The following is a 19,892-nucleotide window of genomic DNA, read 5'->3' as shown; positions in this document are numbered from 1 at the left end:
TGAGTAGCATGGGGGAGATTGTTCAACAACGTGGACTGCAGAATTCAATACTCACAAAGGAGGTTCGGATAAACATGTTTTCAAATGTGGTTACGTGGCTTGGAGGGTGAGTGAACTCCTTTGTGGTGTTGCTTTTTATTATCAGCCCATTTTAGCGTGTTGTAGAAAGACCTGTTTTCCCTTTAGGTCAAGCTTGTTCACATTAGTGCTTCGCTGAATGGTTGTGAAATGTTGTAATAGTGTTGAGAAGTGATGCATTATTACTCATCATTATTAGTTCTAACAGAATGTCAGAACTGATAAGCTCCCATGTCACAGATGAAGTGACATGGGAGCTTGTTTTAGTCTGGAGTGTTTTCATTTGTAACATGTAAACTGGTCGATCTAAGACTGGGAAAAGATTCACAGCTAGAGGGAGCAGTGGTCACCAGAAACAGGATTTTTACCTTTGACCTAGATAAAGAAAGGCAGGAAGGGGGAATTGTGAGATGCTAGGACTTGTTTCAGCATCTAATGCCTTGGTTTAGTGCATGCTTGAGAAAAGTTGACAGCCACTTGTGTTGTGAGGAAATGAGTAAGAAGTGACTCTCTTCCAGTGCATGTTGGGAATATAAACACGCGTAAACATTCACTTTTAACAACTCAATATCCTAGAGTGAGTGAGTGACATTTTTAAGGTAGTTGACATTAAAGCAAATTAAACTTTGGCAGTAGGGTTGTCGCATTAAAATGAGACATACGTGGTGTTTGCAAATGACTGTGAGTTTACTGTGATTTAGACTTTTTCCAAAATTTATGGAGAATATGGGCAGAAACAAAAACAAGCAAACGATATGCACAGTGGGGTGAGATATATATACATACATATGATGTATATAGTTCTCAGTTATCACACAGAACTGGGCTTAACACTGGCCTTGCACTGTGCATTGTGTTTTTTTGAGACTTTCACGAACATCTTGAGCCATAACACTGATAAATGATTGTAAAAGTGATTAAGTGTCTGTTTTCAGGGGCTTTTCCATGATGTAAATTGATGAATTAGTATTTTTCCTATTGTATTTTTTTTTTTTACAGAAAATACTTTTTAGCCTGTGTCAGTGAAAACTCCACCACTCCAGCACGGTCAGCAGTGTATGTCTGATCTGCTCAAACAGACCGAAACTGATAGGACATTCTTGTGCAGATGTGAAGTCAAGGTCAGCTGAAGACAGCGGACCTAGTAACAGCTCCATAAATTCACACTAGAGTGATACATGCAGGAAAGAAAAAAAAATACATTCTGTATAACTCACCAGAACTGAATATAATTCACCAGTGAGGATTAAATAAGTTGTACATAACTTAGTACTTTGCTCTTCTCTAAAGATTAGTATCATGACAAAGTGTCTACTTCCTTGACTGTATATGTGATTACGCAAAGAGAGTTCTATAATGTTGTATAATGTCAATGATGTACCATAAACAAATAGCCGTTGGTGACGTGTGTGTTATTTAATCAGCCACGTAAAAAAAAAAACACTTTAATCCCCAACTGTGCAATAGGGGATGAAGATGAAGGCACCAGGAAGGGCAGTATTTCAATAAAAACAAACATTATGTTGTGCTTTTCTTCAATACAAAGGTTTATCATGATATTGTAAACTGGGCAAACACATCTCTGCACACAACTCATAATTGATCACATGTTCTTTAACCGTTAAAAGCCATCAAAGATTAATCTTCAACTATCTTGCATTTTATTGTCATAATTAATTATAATGACTAATTTGAAACCTTTCAACCTGTTAATCCTGCTGTCATTGAAAATAAAAATCTCTATTGCAAGGCAGGCAGCAGTACATTTACTAAATCCCACCTCACTTCACCCCGTCAAGACGGAAACCCGACATCGTCTTGGTCTCCGAGGCGTCAAGACAACTCATCTTGCTGGAGCTGACAGTGCCCTGGGAGGAAAGGATGGAGGAGGCCCATGAGTGGAAGAGGGAAAAATGCCAGGAGCTGGTGGAGGATTGTCGGAGGAACGATGGAGCACCAGGTGTATGCCAGTGGAAGTGGGCAGTCTGGGATTTGCCAGCCACTCCCTGAACATGGAGGCAGCAGAGAAAGCGTCCAGATGGCTCTGGTTGAAGAGAGGAGAGTAGTGGGGACAGTAGAATGCCACTCGGACACAGACCCAGGTCTGATCAGACTCAGTCGGGTCTCCTGGTGGAGGGTGTCTGTTGTAAAAACCGAAACACCGTATGATCCCAGGAAATAACACTGATGATGTGTGTGAGGTCGTGCATCAGAAGATGTTTCTGAAACTGTATAGGTTTTAGACAGGGTTACACCTATTCAAGCATGCAGCACACAGAATACTATATAAAGCTATATATGTATTAAAATACAAAGAATACTATATAAAAATCACATAATCAGAATAAAGTGCAATCAGGCAAAAAACAACTACAAACAGATGTTTGAAAGTGTCCAGTAAGATCAAATCCTTCAGTTTCAGATCATTTCTACAGGTGAAATTGAATGCATTTTCCCCCCAGTTCAGTACAGACCTCTGGTACCGACATTAGAACTACTCTTTGATAGTGAAGGACGGATGTGGGCCTGAAGATGGGCTGGCAGCAGACCAAAGATGGACGTATAAAAATAACATGCTTTGTGTTTTGTTCTGCAGAAGACAAGTCAGAGTTTCCAACGCATGCACACAGGAAACAACAATGTGTTAGCATGTGATAAACAATATCCAGAGCCAGTGAGCTTTGAGAAGATGCATGTACTTATATATCACATCACCATCACCAGATATGAAAGAACAAAGAAGGCATTAGTATGACCAAGACACCAGTGTGTCTTGGTCATACTAATTAGTGTCCGAATCCATAAACACTGACCCAGATCTCAGATGTTTAAGAGAGGTGAAGGAAATTACTTTGGGAAAATTGGGTAAAGAGGTATAGGCTTGATGGCTTGCCGGTGAAATGGAGCGTGACATCATCTCTGTGATATTAGAATGACGCACCTCTGAGGTTCATTAACATTCCATTCACTCCAAAGACTTTCCCTTAACAGAAACCAGCTCTGGTGAAAAGGGATGATGGTTGATAGACGGAGCAGCACTTAAAAGGCTCTCCAACACTGTCTCTGCATAGTGAGATACTGAACCTCATTATGGTTTGATAGTATCTATAATTGCTATTTTTAAACCAAAATTTAACGATATGTGCTTTGCAAGAATTACCCACACGTGTCAGTCAATCAGTCTGAGATTTATCTAAATTGACAGTGGAACATGAACAACTGCACGTTTTTGAGTTAACTGCTCAGTAACAATATAGTAAATACTATTTAGCTTTGCCTAAGAAATTGAAATAAAATGTAAATGTGAGCCTTCAAATTTCATATGCTACAAATTAAACTGAAAATGCCCTCTGGATTGCAGATAACACTGATAGACAGAACTTCCTATACTTTTTAAGGTAGAGTGGCAGCAGCAGTTTCTCTTCTACAAGCTATAAGAAGAGGATGTAAAAGGGATTTTAAATTCATTGGGAAAAAAACCCACAATATATATCGAATTTCACCTCCGTATCAAAGAGGAATTTATGATTTCAAGCTGCTATATTATTCACCTCCATAGCATTTCAGGGGTCAATACTGAAACATTTTATTCCATTATTATAAAGATTCAGTCACCGATTTGCTGTTTCCAGAAACTAGAGAAAGTAGTCACACAGTGTACTCTTCTGCCAAGGCCAATCAGTTTCTGTGCATAGATGCCAAATAATTTCTTGAAGCCATAACCTACAAGTGTGGAAACATTCATCAAAATGCATGATCTACCTTTTTAAGTTATGCTGACAGACAAATGCAAAGGAACAATTTATGAGATATTTTCAAAGATTGACTGATAAGATGCTTGTTTCCACCCTGTGTTCAGTATAAATCTGAGACAGCTAGTGAACTGACCCCAAGAGGTTTGTAATTAAATGACGTGGATCGTTATTGACCCGTAACTGGTTTGTTATTGCTCCAGAGGGAAATCAACTCTGCGTCATCTGTTAAAAGTGACCCACTGTGGTCAATATCACCCTCCAGTGTACAAAAAAATTTAAAAAAATTCAGCACATGAATATCTACCCACATATTTTGAAAATAAATTTTCATTCTTAATACTGATTTGTAGTCAAAAATCCTCTGAAAAAAGAAATACTATGATACTACTAACATCAAACATAAGAAATGGGGCAGAAACTGGTGACAACACTTCCTTGCTGGTGTTTGTACAGCTCTTGTCATATACTCCCATCTTGTGGTAAAGAAAAATCATAGCATAAGAAGTTAAAGGTTTATGGTTAATCATTTGGCATCATTACCAAAACAGTGGACCATTACTTAGGTTTTTTAAAAGCAATATGCAGGACACACCTCTTTGTGTGGGATTTATATTCTGTATTTTTGTTATGCCCTAATACAAGTAAATAATTTAAACCTTAATATGTCAGCAATTAAATCATGTAGATTATAAAATCTTCTTATTATACAATAACAAAAACTTTCATCACAACTCTAATCAACACACACGTTTTCTCTTTTCCACCTGAAATAAAAGCCTCCGCTTCATCATGAATAAGAGGGGTCAAAAACCAGTGACATTGGTTATATTTGGTCTACAGGATTTTTATGTAAAAAAATTAATAAGTAATAATTGTATAATGGTCTATATTATAAATTTTTTTGTATATGAATTTTTTTTATTATTGCAAAATTTAAAATTTTTGATGACGGCTGCAGTACTGCCAAAGCCCACTAGGCGGCAAAACTACACAGTTTCAATAGTTATACACACTTCCATGCAGTGGGTGGCGGTATGCACTTTTCTTCTGTATGTTGGTGCGCCTGTAAAAAGAAGAAGGAGAGCAATCGTCTGGAGCTCTTGTGTTGTCAGGCAGAAAGTCTGTCGGCACACCAGCGAGCACCCGGGCGGCGAGTGTCCTGATTCACGGGAACCCCTACTTTCATTTCCATCGACCGGAATCAAAAATAAGCTTTTCTATTTTTATCTTTTGTACCGTATTTATCCTCAGCGATATTTTTTGCTCCGTCTTGAAACAATGTCGGTGGGAGTAGAGTCTGGATTCTCGAGTGAGGAGGTCTTGAGCAGCCGTTTTCCTCTCCACCGGGCATGTAGGGATGGAGACGTCGGTGCCTTGTGTTCGCTTCTCCAGTGCTCCTCAAACCCGGCGGACCTCGCTGTGGAGGACACATTCTACGGCTGGACGCCCATACACTGGGCCTCTCACTTTGGGAAGGTAGGCCGCCAGCTCGAGTTTTTTTCCCGTTACATTCACATTACAGTGGTAGTTTGGTTCCCAGACTGAGCGCCAGCGTGAACGCGGGTCTCGGCCATTTCCTGATGTTTACATTTAGCGGAGCGCATGGTAGTCTTCACGACGTTAGCAACTCGTCCTACGATAATATGAAAGAAAAGCTGTTGTGCTAGATATATTTTACTCGTATGTGTAATGTTTTGTTAGCTAAAATGTTTGGGCGGGAAACCATTAAGCCTTTCGATAAAACCATGACAAAGAAAATGCAGCGTGCCTTTGCTAGCGTTAACAAAGCCAGTGCCTATTCAACCATTAAACTATAGTAAATATATTCAATATATTCTTCTTAAATATACGTGTATACATGAAAACACCTCGCAACTTCCATAGTTATAGTAAAACATCAATGACACATTATAACAAACTGTTATTGGCAATAGCAGTGTTTTGACTAAACTGTGGCTGCTTGATTAAAGTGCGCGCGCGCACATTCATACAAACTGCGTGTATGTGTACGTGTGTAAGAGCAAAGGCTGAGTATAATATTTGATTTTTGCCTCAGAATGATTAGCCTCTGTATTATACTTGTCCAAACCTGCCCAGCAACTCCCAACACAGCTTAAAATGAGTAAATCACTGCATGTGTGTCTTCATGTGTCTGACTGCCTATTCTCTCTCCTTGTGCGCACACAGTTGGAGTGTGTGTTGCGTCTGGTTCAGGTGGGCTCCGGCGTGAATGCCGTGACCTCCAGGTTTGCACAGACGCCCACTCACATTGCTGCATTTGGGGGCCACCCTGAGTGTTTGTTATGGCTGCTCCAAGCTGGTGCAGATATTAACAGACAGGTATGGCACCTGATGCACACTCAACACGTGCTTGTATACCACAGAAGTAGTATTTCATTTCCATTTGAGTTTTTCCCTGTTGACAGGGTTAGGGTTGCTTTTCTATTGCTTTTAAATCCAAAGGGAGCCAAACTTCAGATATACACTGACAGAGTAACAAACTGAAGAATAAAAAGAATTGTATGAGATAACTGAAGAATTGTGTGAGAGGTTAAGCTCACACTGATCCCATTAAGAAGAAGCATTCTGACTCAGGGTCAAAATCGTGTATTTTAATTGCTTAGCCCTCTTGGCACACTTACCCTATATTCTGATAATGTGTGTCAGTGATTGGATTTTTACTCATTATGTCCTTGCTTCTTAATATTATGTCCAGAGACTCGGAGACAGGCCTATATTTTATGCCGTGCTGCACTGCAGAGAGAAATTAGTTTAGTAGGTCACACTGACATAACATTTTGTCATCATCATGGAACACATTACCAACGGCTGGCTTTGTATTTGCTATGAACATGTTAAAACACTTGGGGAAATTGTAAGATTTCTCTCTTATGGATTTATAGTATTTTGATCTGGCAGTTGTAACAATACGAAAGTGTTAGTTTAGTATGTGAGCACCACCCATACTTTAAAGTGGTAAGAGATAACATTGTGTGCTTTTATTTCCACTCTGAGTAATGTCCAGCTGTAAATGTGTGTGTGTGGTGGTGAAGACAGTGTGAAAAGTTTAGGCTCTGCCTTCCAGAGTTACACCCTGTTATTGCTCATGGAGTCTATTTTTCCAACCTTTGAAATGTAACAGGAGGCAGTAAGAGGAGGGTAATAAAAAACAACGGAAAAATGTCTTTACTTAGTACATGAAAGAGAGGAGTGTTTTGGCTCCTCATAGTATTTTTGTACACAACATAGTCATGGGTTCCTGTGTGTAACTGCAGCTTTTGTTATCACTCAGGACTATGTGGGCGAGACGCCCATCCACAAGGCTGCTCGTGCGGGCAGTCTAGAGTGTATCAACGCTCTCTTGATTCAGGGAGCGAAAGCTGAGTAAGTCCTGTGATGAGTCCTGCTTCCGCAAATTTTTCTATCCTCTGTACTATCCAACTACTTAGTTACACCTTTACAAGAGAGCACCACCAAACTCAAATCAGACAAGACAAGCGACGAAGTTTAGATGCTGATTTTTTTTTTATATGCGGTTTCAAAACTGCTGTTAAAGAAAGTTTGAGTATCTGTGAATTCATTTCTACAAGACTGAGAAAATGTTCAACACGTAAAAACTTTTCAGTACTTTTCAACATTACATTTTTGATACCATTGCTGTCTTACATGTAGCCAGTAAGAAGGAAGCTACTTGAATAAATGAATTAAAGTAAATTCATCTTTTATAAATTCAAGCTGTATGTTATACATTATTATAAACATTTCTGGTCATATGGTTAAACACTGAGCATACATTACACATATTTATACAACATTTCAGATTGTTAAGCATTGATATAATAAACACTTTGTCCTACATGAGAAAATTGTAGAAATTTAAACCCATACCACATTTAAGCTCTTATTGAAAGGGAAAGGCATTTTCTTTAGATTGTGGCAGTTTTTGTCTCAGGCCTGTTGTTTAAAGACAAAGTCTTCACTGATTGTTCAGTCACTTCAGCTCACGACAGATAGATCATGAGATGCGGCGTTACAATGTAAAAGCATTGATGGTGCTCTCTTGAAAATGTGACACATTTTGTTAATCCTTGAAATTGTTGTTACAACAATTCACATTAAGTTGCCCTCTGTGTGTAATAATGTTAATTACAGACATACTGTCACAGAAAATGATTAACAAGTTAATTTAATGACTTTCATCAAACAAATGTTTATTACCTTTCTGTAGGGAAGGAGACAGCCCTGTTTAATAATAAAGCTCAATCATTAACTGAGAGCTAGCATCAATAAATCCAGCACCATTATTACTCAAACATGAGGACAACTTAATGTACAATTTGATGAACTGTTTTTAGTCTAGTACATCATATTGCATGACCCCTGTTAAATTTAGAGTGTGTTTCTTTTTCTTTATTAACATTTGTTTTGGTTAGTGTCTTAAATACACTGCCTGACCAGATGACCAAATGCACACAGTCTTTTTTATCAGAGCCATTTTACTATTTTGAAGGGCATTATCATATTTTTGTTGCAATAAATGAAATAATATAGCTCAAAAATTGTTACATACTTTACTTTTATAAGATTAGATTTTGTAGCTTTGTTTAATCTATTTTGACTGAACTTATTTTGTTCCTGAATAAAATACATAAAATACAAACAACTAAATAGTGTCTGCAAGATTATAAATGTTATCATGAATGCAACCAGTAACCACCCTGCTTTTATAATTTTTATTCTTACTGCTTTAGAGTGTTTCAATACATAATCTGCCTCAGTTATAATGCTCAGCCACACCTTTGCAGTTAGAGGTTATTGTTAGTGTAACTGAGGCATTAATGCAGGTGTAACCCATCTTTCCTGTTTCCTAAATTTAGATATAGGGAAGTAAAACAATTATTAACTGTTGCAAATTGAGGCAAATTGTCTTAGTTTTTGGGCTATATAAATACAATTGTCTTGACTTGACTAGTTATAATTTCCCAAATGTCATGCAAGTTATTTAAATTGTTGTAGTAAGCACTTACGCTTTGCAATTTACCATTTATGAAAGTGTTTTAACATTATACTGTATTTTGTGCTGCTTATATGCCATCATTATTCATTTTAGATTAATTACTCTGACTTTAAAACCATAAAAGATGCTGCACATTTTAATAGAGACATATAATTTCAAATGAGAAATGGACCAACTTCTACTCAGCTTAACTATTAATAAGCTTAATTTGCATTTTCATTTTTTGCAACAATATTTATGACTTGAATTTTCAGAACTGGTAAGAGAAACCCAAACAACCAAGGGTTTTATAGATTCACTGTTTTTTATGCTTTATACTCATAAATTAGTCATTATATTTACTACTATATATATTTGACTAGGTTCTATATTGTTTACTATATTTGCCTCAAATATTTTCACTGACAAAAAATATGCCATAGTTAAATATGGCTTTGAGTTTTAGATAGTAGGCGGCACATGTCATGAGAGAACATTTATTTGTATTTGATAGTAATAAATGAAATCTGACAGTAGTCAGATTAACTGTTGGCCCTGGGTTACCTCTGCTTTAAAGAACTGCAAACAATGCCAACACACCTTTTAACAAGTCTCTTCCTCATAGTTTAAGAGACTGCACACCCCACATAAACTAAATCAAATAAAGTGATTAAAAATGTTCTGGATTGTGGTTGATCCACTGGCCAATTTATTTAAATTAGACTTTGAGCCCAGAGTGAGTTATTTTAACTTAATTTTCCACATCTTATTAAGCCCCTGGTTGCTTTGGTTGTTTCAAATGAATGCAATATTTGTGCAGAAAACATTTTTATGAAGTGCTTCATTCCTTGATTAAATCATGTAATGTGCATTTGGTTATCAGTTTCTGAGTGATGTTTATGATATAAATGATGTGTGATTTCCCCCCTGCAGATTATAGATACTTAATTTAGTTTATTACCAAGTAACACTTTTTTAAAGTTATGACACAGAAAGGTAGTGGGGCACAACTGGGATTGAAGGAGTGAGGCTCATGACAAAAAAATATTTAAATGCCTGCTACTAATGTTATTTCCATGTGTTCATATTTAGAATCCTATTTATAAGCTAAAACATAAACAGCTAAAAATAAGAACATAACTAAATCCCAAAGTCACTTGAGAGGAGATATTCTTTGTACTTGTATGTTATTCAAATTAAAATGAAATAAATGCTCTATTATTAAGAGAGTTAATATTCTATTACTGTGTGATGTTAAATAAATGTTGATTATAAATGAAATTCACTAGGGACTCAAACATTAACAATGATAGAGCAGTTATATACATAATAAATTACAATTGCAGTTTTGCTTGCATATATTTTTCTGGTGAGTCATTCCAGGTTTAAGCCAGTGTCTTATATTTTTTAGTCTTTTTTTCACTCTGAAACATCTCAGGCACTTCAGGAGGTGGACTAAGATGTAGGCCTTTACTTTCTTGGAATCTAAGTGATTGAGTTGAAACTCAATTGTGTACTTCTGTTTACAACTTCTGTCTTTTTTCAAGTTGTCATGAACACTTAAGTCCAAACCTACATGTTTCTGGTTTTTGTCATCTCTTGACAGTTTCCAGCTCCCAGTTATTATATAATCTACATCTAAAAAATTCTATCCTGCTGTCCTCAGCAAAAATCTGGAAACTGATCTGTTGTCAATAAAACTGTTGCAACATATTAAATTAAAGTATGTCCCCTCCTGGCAAATCATTTCTTTCCTGCTGTATCTGGCTTATACTGCGGTTGACTCACTGACCAAAATACAAATTCACTATGACAGTTTTTACTAGAAAAGTATACTGCCATTTGCAGTTTACATCTCAAAGTGGAGTTTAATGGAGTTAATGTATATTCATGTTTTCAAATCAAAGTCTTAAAACCTTGGTAGCAAAAACAGATTTCAACTCTACAGTGCAGTAGTAGCAATATCCCATTTAATCACTAACATTAAATTTACGGTGTAACTTAAGTATAAACAAGTGACAGTTACAGTGCTAAATTAGTTCACAGAGTGCCGACTAAATCTGCAGTGATTGAATCTCATGTCAGAAACAACAGCTACATTCCTGCGCTATTCTCAGGGAGGAAAGAGTTTTACTTCAAGACTGAAGGAAGCAAGTAAAGAAGCACAACAGCATTGTGCCAGCAAAGTGAGACGCCTGCAATAGGTTGGATTATGGCAGAAAATGCGAAGGAGTTTCAGAAGTGGATTCTACTGCAAGTAAACATGGACTTTCAGCAGTTATTTATGGGTTAACCGTAGTAAGAGATATCCTAAGCATATGTCACATTGAGGCCTTGATGATATCAAAGATATTCTTAGCTGGGATTTCTCTGTTAAGGTCTCAGCTTGTTGACTCTTATTCTAGGGGTTCTTGACGATACGGCCCTCTCATTGATTCTACTGTTCTCTCTGTCGCCTGATGCCTCCTACTTTCTTCTGTATCCTTGGAACGTCTTTGAAAACATCATGTCACCAGGACTCCTCTGTTTCTATCCGTACTCTGTCGATTGTGTGTGAAAGAAAAAAGAAAAGCAAAGCCGAAGTTAGGAAAAATCGTACAAAGTATATTATTATCTGATTTATTAGATGGAACAGTTGCTAGTCAACCGCTTTGCACCATCTGCTACAACACACTCTGTTGGCCAACCAGCTGACTCTGAAGCAAACATAAAAGTATACACCACAGAAGATTCATTATATGTTAACTGAGGACTTGTTGAGATCAGAGGCTTGAAACCACTTTTGGACTACTTGAACTACTGTCCCCCATTCCTGTGGCCCATCCAACTTCATTCACTCACTTTCTTGAAAACTCTCCACTGCAGAGCCCTGGTTCTGGACACAGGGATTAATGTTGCTTAATAAGGCAAGATGAAAGTGTCCTTATCATCAAGTGAAGTGTGTCTTTGTCCTGTTAGATAGTGAGTACAGATTTTGCTTTGAAACAAGAGTATAACATAGCAATTTATTTTGTTGCCTCAGACTGAAACAGTTTTATGCTTAATAAAGAAACGCGTCGCATTTACCCACTTCCTCGTATCACTTCATATAATCCCTGTCAGAAAATATTCAGATGTTGAAAGCGTTGATTCTGGTTCTTGGGTCAAACATAAACATGATGCATACCGAGAAGGATAATGTTCTACAACAAAAACAAGCTCAACATCACCTTGTGTGATTTAAATATAGACATTTTTGAAAGTTATTTTTAAACAAAGTTTAGATAAATCTGGTGTCTTGCAAATGGCCAAACTCCAAATGTAATCTAGACCCATCTAAACTGTCACCGTCAAGATAATAAAGAACCAAAATATTGAAAAAACTAAAATGTACTTTTTTGTCATGAGCCTCAAAGCGTTAAGGTGTTCCATTAGAAAGTTAGCAGCAGGTAGGACAGTGTTTACAGGCCGCCAGTGAAGTGAGTAGTGCACTGACAGAGGCTTAGAGCAGCTGAGTGAGATGGTTTAGATTCTGCATAGCCTCATGTACTGACCTATCAACTGTTTAATGCTAACTCATCCTGTTGCAATGGTTATTCACTGTCATTTCACTGTACCAAGTATTTTTTGTTTATACAAAGAAATGTTTTGTTTTGTATGTCATAGTATTAACCCTATACAGTATCATAGACTGTTTTGACATCTAATCTTTGTCACCTTTTCCTTCATGAAAGTGACAATAAGTGACAAAAAAAGTTTTCTATACTGTTAACAGAACCAGAACCGTACGTCTTAATGTTTTGCAGCCATTGAATTGGAAATGACTTGGTTTTTTCAAGTAATCCTAGAAAGGGGGAGAATAGACACTGCTGAGTCTGCCCCGTTCCCTGGGATAGCCGCACTGTTGTGGCATTGAGTGTTCTCACTATCGCTTCCTATCTACACACTGGCAAACTGTTGAGGTATTTCTTGCGGTGATTGGTTTTAATGCTAGGCTTTTTTATGAATCAAATTTGAAGTTTTAGACCTGCATGCTTTGCTTATTATCCATGATTAATCCTGTATCTAGTCTTTCATTTTGTTTTTATCTTATGATTTGTTTTTGATTTTGTGAACTAACCATAGGAGCCCTTTATATGGACAGGTTTAATCACGTGAGTCCCATATCAACATGTAGCATGATAATAGGCTGCCTCTGGAAGGTTAGATGATAGTTGATAGAGAAGATACATAATGTGTGCTTAGGACGGAAAAGCAAAGCATACCAGGCATTTACAAAGAATTAACGCTTCCTTTTTAAATTTCCATACTTAAGCTTGGTTAATGTGTGTTATACTTAGTTATCCATTTTGTTGGATCAATGCAGAGATGTAGATGCCAGGTCTCACTAAAGGAATGACTTATTTTCAGTTTAATGTAATTAAATAAGGGAGGTTGCATTTCAGGTTGTCATATTAAGGGAATGTAAAATTAAAAAAAAAAAGTTGTGAAAGTAGCTGGGTGAATGGAGAAATGTTTGGATTTACAGAGAACAATGAGAGAAATGCAGCTATAGGGAAACCTAGAAACAAGATATACATTTTATTTATTTAATTTAAGCAAGTCAATTATTTGAGGTGGTTTAGCCACTTATGGACATTTTTAGCTTGGTTTGGCTGTTAAAAATCAACATAACAGCAATAAAATTCTATAGGTTTCTAAAAGGGGAGAGGGTGGCTTGGTAAACAGCATCAGTGTATAACTTTAAACGATTGGTAAACTGAAGATGGTAAGGTTTTGGTGGTATTTGATCTGAGGTCAGGCTACAAATCACCATGTACTACAAACTTTGTGTGGCATTTCACATAGATAATAATGGTGCAGCTGACCATACCTGATTAATGCTTAAAGAATAACATACGGCAGCAAATTCTGTAAACTTGATTTTGCTAACAACATTGTTTTTATTTGATGCCTCTCGGCTCCATACTCTGATTAGGAAACAATTTTTAGATAGAGAAACCTGGGGTTTATTCATATTAAATTGTTGAACTGACTATAGGTTAAAATTGTGGCATTGAATTAGCAGGATGTATATTCCTGAAAGTGAGACCAACCCATCTACCTTATCACAAAATAGCTTTTAGTGTAAATGTAATCTCTTCAAAAAAGCAACAACTTGGAAGCGTTAATTTTGAAGGGGACGGGTAATGTGCAACAAGTTAATGTGTGATTTTTAATTTTATGTTTTCCTTTTGAATCTTCAAGTCTTTATAAAATGTTTTTTTCATGTGCACCAGTTCTTGAAATGTTTCTTTTTTGTTTAGAGAAAAAATGCAGAGCAAGAGCAAGTTCATAGCAAAATGAATGACCAAATGGCAAACAAACAAAATGCTGTCTCAATATGTGGTTGTCAGTGTACATGGATTTAGCAGATTAAAATAAAACGAGAGTAGAATTAACAGTCTAATCTTGTAGTTGCTACCCAGTTCTTATTCAACAAGTATGTCATTTCTTTTCACCACAAATTGCCATTACTTACTTATTAACTGTTGAGTATTAAATAACTGACTGACAGAGCAGTTTTTAATTATAAATACAAGCTTGGATGTCAGCCAGGAGCCCTAGTTCTTTGACAAAGACATGGCTATTTGCTCTGCTTTCATTTTGCAGTGTGATGGCATTCAGGCACAGAACAAGCACAGTTTTGTTTTGTAACTCGTCAATGGAGACGAGGGAAAATAAGGCATCTATTGTCTACTATTGTCTATTATTCTACTTATCAAGAGCTGCATTTCACAGCAAGAGGAGAAAATGTATCTTCCACTTTATTTACTGAAGCACCACAGTAACAAAATACAAACTGAAGGGCTCATAGTTGCATAGTGGTTTTAATTGTATTGATAGGATTAGGAATTAATAGTTTTATTGGTCCAGTGGAATCAGTTCTTTAACTAAGAACCATGTACATGTCATGATCATTGAAAACATATGGCACAGCACTGTTTGTTCATTCATTACTGCACTCATAAAAGAAAATCGCCTTATTCCTGCTGCAACTGGCCATGATCAACACAACTGAAAGTGCACCGACTCTTTCTAATTTGAGTTAAGACTGGTTGGACAGCTGCCTCTGACAGTAGTACCGCTGTCTCTTGTTATTCTTTCGTTGTCTTGTTCATTTATCCTGAAACGAGATGAAGACTTGATGAGGAGACATCTATATTTCTGACGTTCAAAGTCAGCGGCCAATTCTTTATCATTGTCTTTAATAACCACAAGTTCTGTGGTGTTTCTACTGAAGATGCACGTCTACTACATCCTGGCCTCATTTTGGATCAAGAAGTTCTGGATCTTGTACTTGTCTGGAGTTCCCCGTGCTTTGTTGTGTTACTTTGTCTTTCAGTGATACAATTCTTTTCACTGTTTCTGTATACATCATCCTTTCATGTGCACAGCACCAGCACCCGCACCTGCTCTCCAAAGCTGCACATATATGGCAAATGTTTATTTTGGTGCCAGATTAGAGAAATCCTTGAACAGTTATCACCGGTGGACATGGGAGATGACGGCGACATTCACTTCTATGCCAAGTCCTCCAAACTGGTGCTTTGTCCAAGCTTTTTACGTCATCAGTGGAAATGAATTTCCTTCATCTTAAATCATCCTATCCAGTTTGTCGGCTCGTTTCAGGTCTGGATGCATAACTTTAGTCATGTCTTAATCATGGCCTTTTGCAGCAGTTGATGATTGGCCCATCATTTGGAAAGTCAAGAGTTAAGGTCTGTGGAAGATCCAAATGATCCCAAAGGGATCAGTCGTCATTTCTCATGAAGATGACGAAAAGGGTGTGAGGAAGGGCTATTTTTATACATCTGTTTGTCTGTTCATGTGAATATGTGCTCAAGTGAGTCTGTATGTATGTGTGTGTGTGTGTATGCGTGCTTGAGTGTCTTATTTTGTTGTTTTACTTGTGTAAATCAAAATGTACAGTGTGTGTTTCTAACACTTACTCTTCCCGTTATGCAGTATGAGGAATGCCAGTGGGCTGACTGCTGCTGACCTGGCCCACGCCCAGGGATTCCGGGAGTGCGCTGAGATTCTCTCTAATGCCCAGAACTTCCAACAAAACATGGCTCAGTCCCGTAATGGGGCTTTTCTGAATGGCATGACCCAGAATGGGGGCCACACTTACCCCACCATCCAGGGACGCAGCTTCTTAAATGGCATGCCCAACAGAAAGAGGTCATTCGATGGCATGGAATTAAACCCAGTGAAGAAACCGAGACCTGACGGTAGGTCACGTAGCTGAATCTCTGCATTGTACATTTAGGATTTAATGTCTTAAATGGCTTCTTGAAAAGCAAAATGTTGTATAGTATGTTCTTGATGCCCAGGCTTAATTTTAGAGCAATATACTGTATGTATCACAAAATAAATTAGTCAATATCAATATAAAAAAAGTTCAGTATATATCAGTATAATGTTTAACTTTTAGACATGACTCAGTGTTTTGTTATGAATGTTTTGTGGAATCTCTCTTTGTTTGGCTTTGCGTTAAACACACTTTAAACCTCAGTTAACTGGTTTCTTCAACTTTCACTCAGGACATAACCATAAACTTTGTCTTGATGATGTTTGTGGCCATATCACCCAACCCTATGTTTTAGCTAAAACTACTGCAATACTTATCATAATTACTGAATATATATTCAGAGGACAAAAACACAGCATCACAGCACAGACAGACAGTATGACTATGTAGTGTATATACAACTCAAAGTAAAAGGTTAGGATGATATTAAATGTAGTTTTATGTATGTATTTATGCTTACACGCTGGCTAAAATAGCCCAGGGTGTATAGTGTCCTAGAGTTTATTTCTTGGACATTGAATGTAAGCTGCAAAGTATTTTGTTGAATCTACAGAAAAGTAGGAAGTGCCTTTTAAAAACAGATGTGGGCCTACCATTGTGGTGTAGCATTCAACAGACTGGTTAATTGTACTGTTCACATGCTTCATGAAGTTGATTAAAGTAATAGTTTATTTTGTCCTCTCTCCCTCTTGTAGGTCTGGGCATGCCACCACAATATGTGAATGGCTATGGGCCACTGGGTGGTGCCGCAGAGACCCGCATGGAGAGCATGGAGTTGACAGCGACTGTAACCACAGGTGGGCCAGGATCCTTTGCTTTTGGGCTGAATGGGTTTGCACCTCAAGGGCCGGGGCCCATGGATGAGTGTGAAGACCAGGGGGGACAGAACAGGTCAAACCCTGCCACAAAAGAGCTGGAGGTCATCACCGCTGCATCAATGCAGACTCCATGTCGCTGCACTAACTCTTATGCCTACCTGTAGAGGGCTTGTGTGTGTGTGTGTGTGTGTGTGTGTGTGCGTGCGTCCGTGTGTGTGTAGTTGCACACATTCTGATGTTACTGTTTTTGCAGTGTCTTTTTGGTATCGCTTAGCATTTTTTGCATAAAGGAATACATTTATTTTGATTTGGTGCTAAATGCTAAGCCACATTCAAAGGCTGTATAGCAGTGAGTGTGTTGAATTTCCTAATCTTTCATGTACCCGATTATACCGTGATGGATAAAAGTATTAATATGTTATTTTGCAGTTTTACTTAATGCTTACGTCCAGTTATACACATAATTGTATACTTCATATTTTCTTAGGTTTAGATTCATCCTAGACAAACATTGTTGACATTCTCTTGACACAGTTGCATCACCTGTGCAAAAGAAGGCCGTAATGGAGTGAATTCGTTGAATGTCGTCTTTTTAAATTGTGCACTATTTCATGATTGTGTCGGGAAAAGAATGACATTATTGGTCTCCTGGAAATGCTGTAATTGGCCTTGTCTGTTAAATAAAAAAGCAACAGTTCAGAAAAAATACAACATTCCCCATAGTTAAGTTAAGAGAAGTGGCTAAAAAAGTTCATCATTAATATACAGATGAATTGTAATATGTTATTGTTGATTATTGAAAGGTTTTCTAATCTCTTTTGCCACATGGCTGAGTTTGTTTCTTTAGGTATTCTTGTTGTTTAAATGAAGACCTTTACATAAAAGATATGTGCCTACGCACTCTCCCATGTCCCATGATGTTAACTGCCATCTTGCATTCATCAATGCTGTTTTGTATTCATGAATTACTTTATGCCAAAGCATATCCCAACATGAATGTAGCTTGTAAGGTGTAAATGCTTCACTGTGCAGCTTTTTTGGTAGTTTTTCAATCTCACGATTCTCGGCATAGTGGTTCCTAGATTTGGAACTTATTTCCTGTATTCATTTCCGCTGTTTGCTTAATTGATTCTCCAGTTTGGTGAATGTTTACTGTGTGTGCGTTTTTTAAGGAACTAGCAGCGCTTGCACAAATGTATGTTTTAAAATAATACCCAGTCTGATTTTTGAAATTGGCATTTGGGCATTTTACAATCAGTAGTTGCAAATAAAAAAAATTTGCATGGATTTCCAAACTTTGCAAAATAAAATGCCTTATTTCTTTGGTTAAACTAAATACTTATAACATTAACTTACTGTACATTACTTTCAACTTTTATAGGAAGTGATTAAGGGAATTTGTTTCTGTATTTTGTAGCATTGTTTCATGTTAAAGTTGGTGTCTGATTATTTCTCTTTTACATGACAGATTTGAGTGTATAGTTCAGTTTGGAGCATCTGATGCTCTGTGGTGGGGAGGTTTAGCTTTGTACTTGGTTGTGTGAAATCATTAAATGTTGACACATTTTATAAAGCTCACACGCTGGTTTGTCCTTTGTTCTCTTAAACTATTCTCATTTAACTGTCAAACCCAGTTTTCACATTCTGGCATTTTTCAGAATGTGAAGTCAATTTCACTCACCAAATATAGTCTAAATCACTGCTGCATATTTGGTTGGACGGAAGATTTCCCCAGTAGATTAAATGATCATAGTGGTTAAAGAACTAGGTCACTGTGTCGTACAGCGCTAACTGTATCTCAGATCAGTATCTGACCTATTTAAAACAAGGTCTCAGCTCAGTGTTTACGTTACATAAGACTATGCACAGTATTTCAGTGTGTTCAAACATTTTTTGTACATACAGTTCTTTGTTTTTCCTGCTTCTTGCTCATCGAGTATAGATTATTTATCTGCCCTTTGTCTCATTTCTAGTGAAAGATGAAAGACTCAGTGGGGATCTTTGCTCAAATTGTCACAATGAACCACAGTTTCCATTTGGACATGACCCAGCAGCAGAGATCCTCCACGATCAACACATCTACAGTGACTCACCTGAGATCAACTGCACTGCAGGCAGCCAGGTGGAGCATCAGAGGACTGTGAAGGCAGAGCAGTTGTACACTGATGCTCTCCTCAGCACCATGCTTCTTTACCACAGATCGTAAATCTTAAAAGAGCGAGCTGACATGTCCTCTTTCCCTTTTTTCCCTCCACACTTAAACCTAAATATACATACAGTTGCCTTATTGAAGCCATTAAATTGTTCAGTGTATCATTGACTAATTGAGTTTTTGTTGTAAAAGGCAATGTGTAACTGATAATGTTGATTAAGAAGTAGGTTTTGTATGTTTAGCTTTTTGATATTTGATTAGGCTGTAACTGTATTGGCTCTTGGCATTAAATACAATGCAAGTACTGTGCATTATACTTGAGCCCATGTATTGACATTGTAAAGGTTTGAAAAGCTGCTTAATTCTATTGTTGACCAATCCATGTGTACAGATGACTGAAAATATTTCATTTATATGAAATAAACCACCAGCTTTCTAAGCTGCGAATTAGTGATATGTCATTAATGTGGATATATTTTTGGCTGTACAATAAATTGTGGTGCTCTCAGCTCAATGCATATCCACCAGCCACTTAATTATGTACAACAGTTCAACCTTGGTAACGCAACTATCTTATCAGCCAAATACCGATTACAACTTGAAAGAGGCTTCTTTAGTTTTGTTTGTTTAGTTTTGCTCTTGGGGTAGAGACCAGACTTTATCCCAGTCCATATTATTGACAAACTTACTCTAATAAAGGTTTGCTGATGGGGCAGAAACTAAATCAGCCTGAAACAAAAGACCTTATTTTAGAGTTTGA

The 19,892-nt window shown here is 37.3% G+C and overlaps 1 protein-coding gene across 1 annotated transcript; it reads left to right on the top strand.

Moving 5' to 3' along the window:
• The first annotated feature begins 4,924 nt into the window (after positions 1 to 4,924).
• On the top strand, positions 4,925 to 19,571 carry ankrd10b (ankyrin repeat domain 10b). The gene is made up of 6 exons (XM_044052094.1): positions 4,925 to 5,309; positions 6,021 to 6,173; positions 7,126 to 7,217; positions 15,817 to 16,082; positions 16,858 to 16,959; positions 18,954 to 19,571. Exons 1-6 carry the CDS (start codon positions 5,112 to 5,114, stop codon positions 19,184 to 19,186), a joined length of 1,044 nt encoding a protein of 347 aa, XP_043908029.1. The 5' UTR covers positions 4,925 to 5,111; the 3' UTR covers positions 19,187 to 19,571.
• The last annotated feature ends 321 nt before the right edge of the window (positions 19,572 to 19,892 follow it).

The sequence above is a fragment of the Solea senegalensis genome, linkage group LG2 (genome assembly GCF_019176455.1).
Source record: "Solea senegalensis isolate Sse05_10M linkage group LG2, IFAPA_SoseM_1, whole genome shotgun sequence".
In the NCBI taxonomy this organism is placed as follows: domain Eukaryota; kingdom Metazoa; phylum Chordata; class Actinopteri; order Pleuronectiformes; family Soleidae; genus Solea; species Solea senegalensis.
The sequence above is the reverse complement of the archived record's forward strand: the minus strand, read 5'-3'. Positions and strand labels throughout refer to the sequence as shown.

What these genes read in the sequence shown, in the direction of transcription:
- ankrd10b (XM_044052094.1), top strand. Translation starts at nt 5,112, where the DNA reads ATGTCGGTGGGAGTAGAGTCTGGATTCTCGAGTGAGGAGGTCTTGAGC. An exon ending in GGGCCTCTCACTTTGGGAAG is followed by an intron (nt 5,310 to 6,020) that starts GTAGGCCGCCAG and finishes GTGCGCACACAG; the next exon opens with TTGGAGTGTGTGTTGCGTCT. An exon ending in GAAGAAACCGAGACCTGACG is followed by an intron (nt 16,083 to 16,857) that starts GTAGGTCACGTA and finishes TCCCTCTTGTAG; the next exon opens with GTCTGGGCATGCCACCACAA.